We start from the raw sequence: 15,340 nt of genomic DNA on the forward strand, positions 1-15,340 counted from the left end.
GCTGGAGACGGGTAGAATCCGGCCACCTGCGCGTGGACAACAGTAACCAGCCATCGCCCGGGCCAGACCCCACAAGCAGGGCTGGATTATCCAATAAGCAGACTAAGCACGTGCTTAGGGCACCAGCAAAGCAGGGGCACCAAAAAAAAATGAGGGTTTTTTTTGAAAAAATTTGATATTTCAAAAAAAGCATCGAAGTTGTCATGGTGGGAAAAGTCAGAACTCCGCAGAACGCTCTTTTTCTCAGCTGAAAAGAATATAAACCCCTCAGGGAACAACAATGTGTCAGGACAGACCGGATTCACTTTTCCTATTGTGTACGGAAGCAGATCAAGTCAGCTTCGATGAATGTATCCCGAATTTTGCAATCAGAAAATCTAGAAAGAAGCTATTTTAGTTTCAGAAGACATGTCAGTTTTGTGTCATTTCAAAAAATACAATTTTATTTTACAGTATAGTATTGTGGGGTTTTTAATTACATTTGGGGGGCGCCATACTTTTTTCAGTGTTTAGGGCCCCTAAAAGTCTTAATCCGGCCCTGCCCACAGGCCGCAAGCCGGTCCCTGGCGTAAAGGGCGGTCGCTGTTTCCGTACACGCCGCCCCCTGCACCAGGGGAGCTTGCATTTGGGCTGGGGAACCCAGAGCGGTGGAACCCGCAAAGTTAGCTTCCCTCTAGGCACAGCCGGGCCAAGCCGCCGGGTGATTCTCTGGGCCCGTTGTGGATTGCACTGGGGCCTTCCTGAGCTAGGGTGTCACGGCAGCTGTCGGGCAGGGCAGGCACAGACACAGACCCTCTGTGGATGGGCCCAGCGGGGCTTGTCCAGCCCGTAGTGTCTGGCTAGGGTTGCACCAGGGCCATTTGGTGAACCAACTCGGTGCGCTTTCACGCTGCTGTTTCTCTGCCCTGTGCACCGAGCAGAGAGAGGAATGGGCAGCGCGGGGTGTATGTGGGGGGCTATTCACTGCCCACCACCGGCAGGATCTAGCCCCTCGCTGTGCCTCGGTTTCCCTGGCCAGAAAATGGGAACAACGTCACCCTCCCTTGAACAGCGCTACGGGGCACACGGCGCGATCCAGCTAGGAAACACCGACCCCCGGAGGGTGCAATCCCAGCCGGGCTAACCAACGCAGCCACCAGCCCCTCCCAGTCACCTTAGGGAGAGCGAGGGCACGGTTCATGCAAAGGCCGGGCCCCAGCCCCACTCGCTGGGGGAGCCCCAAAGACAGGACGGGACGCACATTGAGACAGGCTTCCCCCCCCCCCCCCCCGCCTGTGTCAGGGGGGCGAGATTATTCCTTAATGCCACCGGCCCCCCTGTAGGAGTATGCATGGGCAGTGGGTGAAGGCAAGCCTCCCCCCAGCCCCGCCCCTTCTGCCCAAGCCCCACCTCCCCCAGCTTCAGTAGGAGGCCCCGCCTCCCCACCCCCAGTGGGCATTCCGTGGGCGGGGCCAGGCTGGTGGCTGGGAAAGGCAACGCCTCCCCTGGCCTTACACACCTGCCGCCCACGGAGTATGGCACATTCCCCCTCCCGTACAAGTGCACCCCCGGGGGCTGCTCTGCTGTAACCCGAGGGGTGCAGCGAACCTGGGCTCAGAGCCGCCCACACGGGTGCCGGTAGAGAGCAATGGCTGGGGCTTGCCCCCTGCCGGGGCTGCGCCCATTTCAGTTCACAGGCCGGCCAGGCAGGGCCTGTTTATTCTTTATTTACACACACACACGAGTGTCCCCATAAGAGCATCCACCCGAGGATCCGCCCCAGCTCCATCGGCCTCCTCGGTGTCTCTCCCGTCCCCTCGCCCCGCCGGGAACACGGACCAGGACGCACACGACCACGCTGGCCGCACGCGGAGCACGGCGTCCGGATGCTGCAGGGCTTGGGCCAGGGGTCTTCGGTCTGGCCAAGACGGCGGGGGCACCCCTTTACGGGGAGAGGTGCGGGGATTGGGGGGTCTATCCCACGGAAGATAGGGGTGCAAGGTCTGAGCTCTTAGTGCGCCTGAAAATGGAGACCTGCTTGTGCCCCCAGTGATGGACATGGGAAAGGGGGTGACAGGAGGGACCCCGAATCTTCACCCATAGCGCAGGCCCCTAACCACAGCCACAGGACCCCCCACCCTTGGGACTCCCCCCTTTGTAACCATGGGAACCTGCTACCTCCTGCATCCATGCCCCTCATCACATCTCTGGGACCTTTCAGACACCCCCAAGCTCCCAACACGCACCCCCTCCCCCGACGGCCCAGCCCCAGATCACAGTGCCAGGTCCGCCCGATCCTTGGCAACATGCGCCCACCAGCCAGGCCCCTGCCTCTCATCCCGTCGGCTTCTGTTCCATACTGGCAGGGGCTGGGCACCACGGGACCCCAGTGCCGTGCAGCCAGGCGACCGCAGCAGCTGGGCCAGGCCGGCCCCTGGAGAAGGGACGATTTAGGATCGGTTTTCCCTCCCGTGGTCCTGACTGTCCCAGAGCCGCTGGTCGGGGGAAGGGGCCGGCCCCGGGCTCCTACAGCGTCTCTCCCGTGCCACGTCCAGGGGCCCCAGCTCACATCCCGACGGCCTCTCCTCGGCCCTAGGGGCGCCTGCTCGCTCTGGGGTGGCCCCCACGCTCAGTCAAGCTTGGCAGGGCGGGTGGGCGCACAGGCGGGCGGAGGGGGGCCAAGGCAAGGGAGCCCCTCATGTCCGCTCTGGCCCCATCGGGGGAGCCACGTCCCCAACGCACAGCTAGGGGGCAGGAGCGTCCTCCACCCCACCCTGTCCCCAGGCGTCCGTCTTGTCCCTCCACCGGAGCAAGGGTGGGGGTCTTTTCTCTGCCGCGGGGTGGGGGGCCGGGCTCACAGGATGCTGACCCTCTCTGTCAGCCCCTGCAGCTCCTGCTCCCCCTCCTCCTCCTCGGGAGACAGCCCCCGGGGGGCCCGCAGGTGGGCAGGGTAGGGCAGGGTGTGGTCGGCGGCGAACTGCTCCCAGCGGGCGTCGTCGCTCTCGTGCGTGATGTAACGCTCGCCCATCTTGGCCTCCAGCTCCCGCAAGTCCAGCCACGTCTGGTAATCCTGCAGGGCAGCAAAGGGTTAACAGGGAAGGGGTGCACCCCCGCCGCTCCCTGGGGGCAGCACCGGAACAGCCCCGCCCTGGGCCCGCTGGAGCAGGGTCAGCATCGCCCCCTGGGGGACAGGACCAGAACAGCCCCGCCCTGGACCCGCTGGAGCAGGGTCAGCATCGCCCCCTGGGGGACAGGACCAGAACAGCCCCGCCCTGGGCCCGCTGGAGCAGGGTCAGCGTCGCCCCTGGTGGACAGGACCAGAACAGCCCTGCCCTGGGCCCGCTGGAGCAGGGTCAGCATCGCCCCCTGGGGGACAGGACCAGAACAGCCCTGCCCTGGGCCCGCTGGAGCAGGGTCAGCGCCGACCCCTGGTGGACAGGACCAGAACAGCCCCGCCCTGGGCCCGCTGGAGCAGGGTCAGCATCGCCCCCTGGGGGACAGGACCAGAACAGCCCCACTCTGGGCCCGCTGGAGCAGGGTCAGCGTCGCCCCCTGGGGGACAGGCCCAGAACAGCCCCGCCCTGGGCCCGCTGGAGCAGGGTCAGCGTCGCCCCCTGGTGGACAGGACCAGAACAGCCCCGCCCTGGGCCCGCTGGAGCAGGGTCAGCATCGCCCCCTGGGGGACAGGACCAGAACAGCCCCGCCCTGGGCCCGCTGGAGCAGGGTCAGCATCGCCCCCTGGGGGACAGGACCAGAACAGCCCTGCCCTGGGCCCGCTGGAGCAGGGTCAGCATCGCCCCCTGGGGGACAGGACCAGAACAGCCCCGCCCTGGGCCCGCTGGAGCAGGGTCAGCATCGCCCCCTGGTGGACAGGACCAGAACAGCCCCGCCCTGGGCCCGCTGGAGCATGTGTCAGCATCACCCCTAGTGGACAGGACCAGAACAGCCCCGCCCTGGGCCCGCTGGAGCAGGGTCAGCATCGCCCCCTGGTGGACAGGACCAGAACAGCCCCGCCCTGGGCCTGCTGGAGCAGGGTCAGCGTCGCCCCCTGGTGGACAGGACCAGAACAGCCCCGCCCTGGGCCCGCTGGAGCAGGGTCAGCGTCGCCCCCTGGTGGACAGGACCAGAACAGCCCCGCCCTGGGCCCGCTGGAGCAGGGTCAGCATCGCCCCCTGGTGGACAGGACCAGAACAGCCCCGCCCTGGGCCCGCTGGAGCAGGGTCAGCGTCGCCCCCTAGTGGACAGGACCAGAACAGCCCTGCCCTGGGCCCGCTGGAGCATGTCAGTGTCACCCCCTGGTGGACAGGACCAGAACAGCCCCACTCTGGGCCCGCTGGAGCAGGGTCAGCGTCGCCCCCTGGTGGACAGGACCAGAACAGCCCTGCCCTGGGCCAGCTGGAGCAGGGTCACCGTCGCCCCCTGGTGGACAGGACCAGAACAGCCCCGCCCTGGGCCCGCTGGAGCAGGGTCAGCATCGCCCCCTGGTGGACAGGACCAGAACATCCCCGGCCTGGGCCAGCTGGAGCATGTGTCAGCGCCGCCCCCTGGTGGACAGGACCAGAACAGCTGCACGCTGGGCTGAGTTGCATACTCAGGTTTCAGGCAAGTCCCAACCATTCTCTGTGCCTCAGTTTCCCGCTCTCTGCATAGTGATGGCATGTAGACATGGGCAGGTCTGGGGGATGCTGCAGAGTCTGAGGGGAGACTGCCGGACAGAGGCTGGACCACCCCTACCTACCTGGAGCCAGGGGTGGCTGAGGGACTTGTCCACACTGTAACGCTTCCTCATCTTCACTTGCAGCAGGTTATTGATCAGGTCGATGGCTGGAGGGGGGAAAAGAGGGGGGGAGTCATGGAGCAGCCCGTGGGGGCAGGGCGGGCTTGAGCTTGCCCTGGGGAAAGCCACAGGGTGTGGGAATAGCAGATATGGCACCCTGGAAACCCAGGCCTTCCAGCTGGGGCACCGTGCTGTGGGAGAGAGGGGGCACTGTGCAGCAGGGACCTGAGGGGGGACTGAGGGGGGAGGGGGCGAGGGCGTATTGCAGGGACTGGGGGGAGAGGGGCCATGCGGCAGGGACTGAGGGTGGGAGGCCATGATGGGGGAGAAGGCCATACTGTGGGGCTCAGGGGAGCCATTCTGAGACCAGGGGATGGGGGCTGTGTGGCAGGGACTGGGGGTGACCAGGGGGGCCATGCTGGGGGGACCCTGCCATGGGGCCCAAGGGGGGGTGTAGGAGGGGCCGTGCTGTGGGGCCCGGGGGGTGTTCTGTCATTGGGATTGTTATCACCTCACAGGGCAGCATTGACCCAAACCACGAGGCCCCGCCCCGCCCGATTAGAGCTTGAGGTGCAAACCCCACAGCTGGGTCCTGCCACCTTCCCCCTCCCCCAGCCCGAACACCCCCACCCCACCCCCAGGGGCAGAGCCCTCCAGCCAGCCTCCTCTCCCCACCCCCGGCAGTCCCTCCCGCAGGTGCCCCTCCCCTGGGCCGCGCCTCCAGCCGAACCGCTCCAGCCGGTACCTCCGGCCGAGATCTGGCGCCAGGGGCTGGGCGGGTACATGAAGGCGGCGTTCTGGATCTGGTCGTTGATGTCCTCGTCCTCGTTGAAGGGGAAGGTGCCGCTCAGGCTGACGTACATGATGACGCCCACGGACCACATGTCCAGCGAGCGGTTGTAGCCCTGGTTGAGCAGCACCTCGGGGGCCAGGTAGGCCGGCGTGCCCACCACCGAGCGCCGGAAGGACTTCTCGCCGATGATACGGGCAAAGCCGAAGTCGCACAGCTTCACCTGGCGGAGGCGGGAGCGCCGGGGGTTAGCAGAGGGCGCTCTGCATGGCAGGCAGGGCTGGATACTAGGGGTGCTGTGCTGCTAGGGAGCCTCAGTAGGGGGTGCTGGGCTGCAGGGAGCAGGGGGAGCAGCAGGGGGCGCTGTGACGCAGGGAGCAGGGTGGTGGGGGTCTAGGAGGGGGACTGGGTCACAGGGAACGGGGTGGTGGGGGCACAGCAGGGAGCAGGATGGTGGGAGTCCAGGAGGGGGCGCTGTAATGCAGGGAGCAGGGTGGTGCGGGTCCAGCAGGGGATGCTGTGCCACAGGGAGTGGGGTGGCGGGGGCCCAGCAGGGAGCAGGGTGGTGCGGGTCCAGCAGGGGGCGCTGTGCCACAGGGAGTCGGGTGGCGGGGGCCCAGCAGGGAGCAGGGTGGTGCGGGTCCAGCAGGGGGCGCTGTGCCACAAGGTGTGGGGTGGTGGGGGCCCAGCAGGGAGCAGGGTGGTGCGGGTCCAGCAGGGGGCGCTGTGCCACAGGGAGTGGGGTGGCGGGGGCCCAACAGGGAGCAGGGTGGTGCGGGTCCAGCAGGGGGCGCTGGGCCACGGGGAGTGGGGTGGCGGGGGCCCAGCAGGGAGCAGGGTGGTGCGGGTCCAGCAGGGGGCGCTGTGCCACGGGGAGTGGGATGGCGGGGGCCCAGCAGGGAGCAGGGTGGTGCGGGTCCAGCAGGGGGCGCTGTGCCACGGGAAGTGGGGTGGCGGGGGCCCAGCAGGGAGCAGGGTGGTGCGGGTCCAGCAGGGGGCGCTGTGCCACAGGGAGTGGGGTGGCGGGGGCCCAGCAGGGAGCAGGGTGGTGCGGGTCCAGCAGGGGGCGCTGTGCCACAGGGAGTGGGGTGGCGGGGGCCCAGCAGGGGGCGCTGTGCCACAGGGAGTGGGGTGGCAGGGGCCCAGCAGGGGGCGCTGTGCCACAGGAAGTGGGGTGGCAAGGGCCCAGCAGGGAGCAGGGGGCGCAGTGCCACAGGGAGTGGGGTGGCAGGGGCCCAGCAGGGGGCGCTGGGCCACAGGGAGTGGGGTGGCGGGGGTCCAGCAGGGGGCGCTGGGCTGCAGAGAGCAGGGTGGGGGGCACTTCCCAATGGCCCAGCAGTTGTCTCCACAGTGGGTGATGGAGGGAGAGAGGGTCCTCAGCTGGGAGAGGGGGTCCCAGAGGGGCAGGGGTTCCCCACAGGGACAGAGGAGGGTCCCTGCCGGGCAGGGGTCTCACCTGGGGGAAGGGCTCGGCCGAGGCCAGAAGCACGTTCTCCGGCTTGAGGTCGCAGTGCACGATGTTCTTGAAGTGCAGGTGCCGCAGGGCCACCAGGATCTGCCAGGACAGGACGGGTCGGGTCAGGTCTCACCTGCGGGACTGGGGCTGCCCCGAGCGCTTACGGGGCCCCTCCACCCCACCTGCCCAGCAGGGGGCGCTTCCCCGGGGCAGCGGAGCCTGGGGTCTGAGGCCAGAGCCCGTCAGCCAGAGGGGAGGGAGCCGGTGCCGCCCGGGAGAAGGCTGAGGCACCAGGCCGGACCGAGCCACCCCCAGGAGCTGCAGGGACATGCCCCAAGCAGAGCTTAGCCCTCCTGACAGACGGACGGACAGATGTGGGCTCCCCCCTCCCCCCCAGTGGCGCTGAGGAGAAGCTGGGGCAGTTTGGGGCGGAGTCGGGGGGCTCACCTGGGTGATGAGGAATTTGGTGAGTCTCTCGGGCAGCCGGCCCTTCTCCGACGACAGGATCATCTCCAGCATGTCCCCGTGCAGCTTCTCCATCACCACAAACACCTTCTCCGGCGTCTCGAACATGCACTCCAGGTTCACGATGCCGGCGTGACGCAGGCTCTGGGGGCCGGCGAGGAGGGATAACAGCAGGGTGGGGGGCAGGGAATCCCCCTCTAGATTTAGTGACCCCCCCCCCCACCCTTTAGCCACCCAGCCCCGGCCCCATGTGCTGCCTTGGCCCACTCAGCCGGTGTCTCCCTTCCCTGCTGAGACCTGGGCAACTCGCTGCAGGAAACGGCAACCTCAGGGCCAGCTCTCAGCTTTGCCTCTCAGCCAGCCAGCCCCAGGGCTCCCCAAAACTGGGGCCCGTGGGGGAGGGGGGAGCCAAACGCTGGCGTCATCTGTCCGTCCGTCCGTCCCCTCTCACCTGCAGGATGGCCACCTCGTTGCGCAGCTGGCTCTCCTGCTTGGTGGGGAAACGCAGTTTGTCGATCACCTTCACGGCCACGTCCCGGCCCGTCTTACGGTGCTTCCCTGGCGGGGGGGCCAGAACACAGACGTTAGAGCCGGCACCCCCTGGAGGGGAAGGCCCGTGTCCCATCCCCCCCGCCCCCTCCCAAAGCCAGCCAGTCTTCTCGACTCAAAAAGGAGCTGGACACAGGAGGCTTCCTCCATTTTCTGTGCAAACTTGTCTGCAGCCTCCCTGCGCTCCACCCCAGAGGCAGCTGCATCTCAGCACAGGGGGGAGCGATCCCTGTGCAAACAGCCCCCGCGGCCCAGCCCAGAAGCACCCGCTGGCAGGCCCTGCCTCCGAACCCACCTCCATAGACAATTCCAAATTGCCCGGAGCCCAGGACTTCATCCGGGAAGATCTGGTACACCGTTGCAATGTCCTGCAAGAGCACAAGGAAAAGGGTCATGTCACTCCCTCGGGGGGGGGGGGGGGGTCCACCACATGGAGGGGCGGGGCATAGAGTAGGGGTGGGGCACAGAGGACAGAGTGCCGGACTGAGGTGTCTGTAGAGGAACTTTTGGAACAAACTGGTTAATTAAACAATAACAAGTCCCAGGACCACAAGTTTTGAAGGAACACAATTATGAAATTGCAGAACTAACTGTGGTAGATCACCAGCGGAGCCGACAGCCACCGCAGGACCCAGGCAAGGTAGGGGGGGCACAAAGGGGAGGAGCCTCAGGCAGAAGTGGGCGGGGCCAGGGAAGCTAGCTGCCCCCTGGTGGACAGGACCAGAACCTGGGACCTCGGGAGCTGACTCTAGGAGCCTCTACCTGCTGAGCTAAAAAACCAGCTGGCTCCCAGCCCATGCTGTAGAGGTCTCTTGATCTTAACTGTTCCAGTGGTCTAGGTGCCACTTGCAGTACTCAGTAACCACACTAGGTCTATGTCTAGACTACATCCCTTTTTCGGAAAAGGGATGTAAATTAGACGTATTGCAATTGCTAATGAAGCAGGGATTTAAATCTCCCGTGCTTCATTAGCATAAAAATGGCTGCCGCTTTTTTCGGCATGGAGCTTTGCCGGAGAAAAGCGCCAGTCTAGACGCTGATTTTGCGGAAAGTAAAGCCTTTTCCGAAAGATCCCTTATCCCTTATTTCATAGAGGGATAAGGGATCTTTCGGAAAAGGCTTTATTTTCCGCAAGATCAGCGTCTAGACTGGCACTTTTTTCCGGCAAAGCTCCGTGCCGAAAAAAAGCGGCGGCCATTTTTAAGCTAATGAAGCACGGGAGATTTAAATCCCTGTTTCATTAGCAATTGCGATACGTCTAATTTACATCCCTTTTCCGAAAAAGAGATGTAGACTAGATGTAGCCTAGGTGTGTGGGTTACATTAGCAATTACCGGCCAAGAGAGATCTCGGAGTCAATGTGGATAGTTCCTGGAAAACATCCGCTCAATGTGCAGCAGCCGTAGTTAAGAAAGCAAACAGACTGCTAGGCTCTGTTAGGGTGCGTCTACACTACAACGCTATTCCGAAATAACTTATTCCATGTCTACACAGCAGGCAGTTATTTCGAAATTGTGTCAAAATACTGTCCAGCTGGAGGACTTCTTATTCCAACTCCTGTAACCCTCATGGTACGGGGAATAAGAGAAGTCAGAGGAAGAGTGCTCGATTTTAAAATAAGTGCTGTGTAGACACTCCCTATTTCGAAATATGATACGCAATTGACATAGCTCAGAATTTGCGTCGCTTATTTCGCACCCTTACAGAAGGGATAGATAATTTACTCTAAATTTGAGTTTGTCTGCCTGTCCATCTGCCTGAGAACTCCTCCTACACAGAAAGAGCTAGGATCACCAAATTCACAGGCAGCTTTCTCTTAGCATAACTTAAAGCAAGGGATGGGTTTGTTTGTGCCAGGACAATGGGGATGTGCCAGGAATGGGACCGCGTCTCTTCGAACCACACAGAAAAGAGACATCACCACCAGCCGGCTGAAAGGGGATTTTGAAAAATAAAATGAAAACGTCCAGGCTTCATGTAAATAGTTGCTCTGGGGTGAGGCTGGGGACGAGGGGTTCAGGGTGCAGGCTGCCCTGGGCAGAGAGGGCGACTCCAGCCCACCGCAGCAGCTTGGGGCCACGTGAGAAGCCCCTCTCCATGGCTGACACAGCTCCAACGGGCACAGCCGGGGTGCATGACCCCCGGTTTGGGCAAGTCCAGGTTCATCTGCTCCGTGGGCTCCCAGCCAGAGTGAGGAATGCAGCAAACTGTGCACTTTCCTTTCGCTCCCTGCCGAAGGGGCAGCCAGCAATGTTCCCCTATGAATTCAGGGGGGGAGGGCTTCAGCCCTCCCACCATTCCTAAAGGACATCTACAGGGTGGGAGGCTCAGGGAGGGGGCAGTCCTGGATGGGGGGGGCACACCCCTCGCCAGCCCCTTTCCCCTGCCTGGTGATTCTGTCTCTTTTCTGTATGCTTTTCTGAGACGCAATCTCATTCCAGGCGTGTCCCATTGTCCTGGCACAGCCAAACCTGACTATGCTTCAAGTGATGATCAGAGGAAGCTGCGTAATGAATTTGGTGGTCCTCACACTTACCAGTGAGGAGTCCTTGAACACCCGGACAGACACACAGACCTCACCTGCACTCCACGGGCTTTGAAGATATTTGTCAACCGTTCCACGATTTTGCTGTAGCTAGTTCCGTAAGTACCACCGGGGGCATTTCACCCGATGACTAGAATAGCCCTACCTGATTTTTCCCCTATTTGGGCTTGTTCCGCTTCCCTTTTCTTCTTGCTGTTAAGTGCCTGGTTGCAAATTAACCTTTTCCGAAACCACTGAAGCAAAACAGGCAGGCGAGCCGCCGTCTTCCCGATGCCCCCGTTTTTAGTGCTCCTTCCCGGCTGAGTAGCGGGCCTGCACTCTCCTTTTCCCTTTCTCTTGCTCCGGGGGTAACTGTGCAGCTTCTCCTTAGCTCCCTTTCTGTCACTTGCGGAATGTAGCTCGTTTTGTGCCCTGGGCTTCTCTGGTTTTGTGTTATTCTTTTGTGCTCCTCCTGGCCCGTTTGCTCACGTTTCCTCTCTTTACACAGAGACCGGGAGCGGGAGCTTATACTCACCACGTTCTCCTCGATCTGGCTGTTGGACACGGAGATCCTAAGCGACGCTTGCCCTAGGAAGGGGAAAGGGGCCTGTGATTTGGCACTGGCACCAGGCAGGGTTGGCCTGACCCAATCAGGACTCTCCCCCCCACATACTGTGTACCAGACATGAAATCCTACCCGGGACAAAGCGTGTCAAATTCCTGCTCCCAACCCTGATCCCCGAGGGGCGCCAGCGTCTGCGAGCTGAGCTCCTTCCAGCTACATGGAGACCAAGTTCCGTCCCCAGAACCAGCTGGGTTCTCCCTCGGTGAGATCGATGTCGCCCCTGCAGGACAACTGTCTCCCACCTGCGGGACACTGCCCGGCTAGGCCCAGAAGGGTCTGACAGGACGCTGGTGCTTTGGGCTCGGCTCCTGGCCAATCCAAACAGGGACCAGCCTGCGCTCGGATGGGAGATGCCCAGGGCACTGCAGGCCACAGTGATGGCCACCCAAAAGGGGATGCCCAATAGGACCCTCAAGTCCCAGAGTGGCACTAGGGGGCGCTGTGCTGCAGGGAGCAGCTGGAAGCTCAGTAGGGGGTGCTCTCCCCATAATCAGCACTGGTCTCAATGCCTCAGTTAGCCACTAGGGGGCACTGCGCTGCAGGGAGCAGGCAGAAGCTCAGCAAGGGGTGCTGTGCCCTTATAGTCAGTGCTGGCCCCAATGTCCCAGCCCAGTGCTAGGGGACACTGTGCTGCAGGGAGCTGGTGGAGGCTCAGTAGGGGGCGCTCTCCCCACAGTGAGCACTGGCCCCAGTTAGCCACTAGGGGGCGCTGTGCTGCAGGGAGCAGCTGGAGGCTCAGTGGGGGGGGGGGGGCGCTCTCCTCAGCCAGCACTGGGCTAAATGCTCAGTTAGTCACTAGGGGGCGCTGTGCTGCAGGGAGCTGGTGGAGGCTCAGTAGGAGGCGCTCTCCCCACAGTGAGCACTGGCCTCAGTTAGCCACTGGGGGCGCTGTGCCGCAGGGAGCACATGGATGCTCAGTAGGGGGCGCTCTCTCCACAGTGAGCACTGGCCTCAGTTAGCCACTGGGGGTGCTGTGCCGCAGGGAGCACGTGGATGCTCAGTAGGGGGCGCTCTCTCCACAGTGAGCACTGGCCTCAGTTAGCCACTGGGGGCGCTGTGCCGCAGGGAGCACGTGGATGCTCAGTAGGGGGCGCTCTCTCCATAGTGAGCACTGGCCTCAGTTAGCCACTGGGGGTGCTGTGCCGCAGGGAGCACGTGGATGCTCAGTAGGGGGCGCTCTCCCCACAGTGAGCACTGGCCTCAGTTAGCCACTAGGGGGCGCTGTGCTGAAGGGAGCAGCTGAAGGCTCAGTGGGGGGGGGGCGCTCTCCTCAGCCAGCACTGGGCTAAATGCTCAGTTAGCCACTAGGGGGCGCTGTGCTGCAGGGAGCACGTGGATGCTCAGTAGGGGCGCTCTCCCCACAGTGCTGGCCCAAATGTCCCAGCCCACTGCTAGGGGGTGCTGTGATGCACAAAGCAGGCTGGGGGGGGGCTCTCTCCCGACAGCCCCAGAGCCCATCCGAGGCCTCGGGGCTCTCACTCACTGTGGGGGGCCTGTCCCTGGGCACTGGGCGCATCCTGCAGGATGACAGGCATGAGGGCCTGGCGGATGGCATTCTCCCAGGCCGTGGCCACCTCCAGCCCGACCCCGCTGTGCTGCTGGCTGGCGGAGCACGGGGCGGGAGCGCAGTTCTCCCCGACGTAGTACGTGGCGTTGGCCGTGACGATCTCGAAGCAGTGCAGGTTGGCGCCCGGCAGCACCGGGGTGAAGTTCTGGGCCAGTTCCACTGCCAGGATCTCCGACAGTGGGATTTCCTGCAACGGGAACCCACCCACAGATTCAGGGGCGAAATCCGGAGCAGTTCGGCACAGGTGGCTCTCCCAATGTTCCCTCCCAATGTTCGGAGTCCCCCCATTTATTAACTTATTTATTTCTCTCATTTCCTCTCCCCTCCACATCACTGTGGGTTTTTTAAAATAAGGAGTCCTTTCTCTTTTCCTCCCCGGTGGAAAAGGAGAGAAATGATGTTTAAAAACAGAAAGAACTTCTGACTTTTGAGAATACTGTCCCCCAAAACTTTTCACGTGGAAAGGAGCAAGAGTGGAATTATCTTACTTACACACACACACACACACACACACTCATTTCCCACACACACACACACACACACACACACACACACACTCATTTCACACACACACTCATTTCCCACACACACACACACACACACACACACACACACACACACACACACACACACTCATTTCCCACACACAACAGGTGTGTTGTGAGCAAGACACAAGAAGTCATTCTTCCGCTCTACTCTGCACTGGTCAGGCCTCAATTGGAGTCTTGTGTTCAGTTCTGGGCACCACATTTCAGGAAAGATGTGGAGAAATTGAAGAGGGTCCAGAGAAGAGCAACGAGAATGATGAAAGGTCTAGAGAACATGAGCTGTGAGGGAAGGCTGAAGGAATTAGGTTTGTTTAGTTTAGAAAAGAGAAGATTGAGAGAGGACATGAGAGCGGTTTTCAGGTATCTAAAAGGGTGTCACAAGGAGGAGAGAGAAAACTTGTTCATCTTGGCCTCTGGGGATAGGACAAGAAGCAAGGGGCTTAAACTGCAGCCAGGGAGGTTTAGGTTGGACATTAGGAAAAAGTTCCCAACTGTCAGGGTGGTCGAACACTGGAATAAATTGCCCAGGGAGGTTGTGGAATCCCCATCTCTGGAGATATTTAAGAGTAGGTTAGATAAATGTCTATCAGGGATGGTCTAGACAGTATTTGGCCCTGCCTTGAGGGCGGGGGACTGGACTCGATGACCTCTCGAGGTCTCTTCCAGTCCTAGTATTCTATGATTCTATTATTCCCACCCACTTTTTCCAGGGAGAAGAAAACCAGAGTGGAGGGTGAGAAATCAAGAGAGCGGGAATTCAACATCACCGCAACATACCAAAGAAATACGTTTCAGAGGGGTAGTCGTATTAGGCTCTTTCAGCAAAAACCACAAGCCCTATTGCACTGTCAAAACTGACACATTTATCTGGGCTTACAAACCCTTAATCCCAAATAAATTTCAGAGGGGTGGCCGAGTGAGTCTGTAACTGGAAAAACTTAAAACCAACCAATAGCAACGCCTTGAAGACTAACAAAATGTGTAGATGGTATCGTGAACTTTCATGGGCACAGCCCACTTCTTCAGATGACTGGAATATTAAAAGTCCAGATCCAAAATATATAGGGGATGGTAGGGAAGGAAACAAATTCTTTCCAGTAACCACGCAGCACACCTCCATCGTAATCATCCAGGAACCCAGCCCTGCAATCAGCCCCGGTGCCAACGCTGTCCACACAGCTACACAAGCGATTTCATCACTGGACCCAACCACATCACCTACTACATTAGCGGCTCATCTAACTGCACATCCACTAATGTGATCTATGCCATCAAATGCCAGCAGTGCCCCTCTGCCATGGATATTGGCCAAACTGGACAGTCTCTACGGGAAAGAATTACTGGACACAAATCAGATCTCTGAAAAGGCAACACACAGAAAACTGTTGGAGACACTCTAACCTGCCTGGACACTCATTAATGGATCGCCAACTCACCCTGTTGTTTCAAGCCAATTCCACAAGCCAAATCCACAGGGAAAGGTTGGAACTTAACTTCATTTACAAGGGAAAGCCAGGGGGTGCTAGTCTGTGCTGTGAATTCATGCTGTTGGCGGTGCTGCCCGGGCAGTGCTGTTTACTGTGTGCAAGGAGCTGCACAAAGCAGAGAGCGAGAGCTGGTCCTTGCGCATTCAGCAGCTCTGTTGCAAACCAGCATGGCTGTGGTTTCGGGCAGCGGGTGAATTTTCATGAGAGCCATTACAAAGGTTTGAATACAGATATTACCTGGCTCGCACACGACCCTCCACATCCTAATGACTTAACCAACTTAACGAAGGGTACTTAAGAACAATTTGTACCTTCTCTATCAGCTTCTTGTAACAGGAACACTCTAATTTTCCCCCCCCCCTATGTATTTTGGATCTGGACTTTTAATACTGCAGTCACCTGAAGAAGCGGGCTGTGCCCATGAAAGCTCATGATTCCAGCTACATGTTTTGTTAGTCTCAAGGTGCTGCAAGACTAGTCGTTGTTTTTTAAGTTTTTCCAAAGGGACTCCTCGTGGTTTATACGAAGGAAAGTAGGTGTTAGCAGAATTCCCATTAACAAATCATCAACAAC

General features: G+C 60.7%; 1 protein-coding gene across 2 annotated transcripts in view; it reads right to left on the reverse strand.

Moving 5' to 3' along the window:
- Positions 1 to 1,663: 1,663 nt before the first annotated feature.
- Positions 1,664 to 15,340, reverse strand: part of PRKD2 (protein kinase D2) — a 39,111-nt gene continuing 25,434 nt past the window's right edge. For both annotated transcript variants that reach the window (XM_075915006.2, XM_075915005.2), the window contains exons 10-18: positions 12,649 to 12,919; positions 11,076 to 11,128; positions 8,312 to 8,384; positions 7,919 to 8,025; positions 7,450 to 7,611; positions 7,003 to 7,101; positions 5,502 to 5,769; positions 4,718 to 4,803; positions 1,664 to 3,049 (exon numbers count right to left, since the gene is read on the reverse strand). In XM_075915006.2, coding sequence (XP_075771121.2) covers positions 2,834 to 3,049; positions 4,718 to 4,803; positions 5,502 to 5,769; positions 7,003 to 7,101; positions 7,450 to 7,611; positions 7,919 to 8,025; positions 8,312 to 8,384; positions 11,076 to 11,128; positions 12,649 to 12,919 — 1,335 coding nt within the window. In that variant the 3' untranslated portion in view covers positions 1,664 to 2,833. The remainder of the gene's footprint in view (positions 3,050 to 4,717; positions 4,804 to 5,501; positions 5,770 to 7,002; positions 7,102 to 7,449; positions 7,612 to 7,918; positions 8,026 to 8,311; positions 8,385 to 11,075; positions 11,129 to 12,648; positions 12,920 to 15,340) is intronic.

Source organism: Pelodiscus sinensis, chromosome 18 (genome assembly GCF_052426305.1).
Source record: "Pelodiscus sinensis isolate ZL-2025 chromosome 18, ASM5242630v1, whole genome shotgun sequence".
NCBI classification, from domain to species: domain Eukaryota; kingdom Metazoa; phylum Chordata; order Testudines; family Trionychidae; genus Pelodiscus; species Pelodiscus sinensis.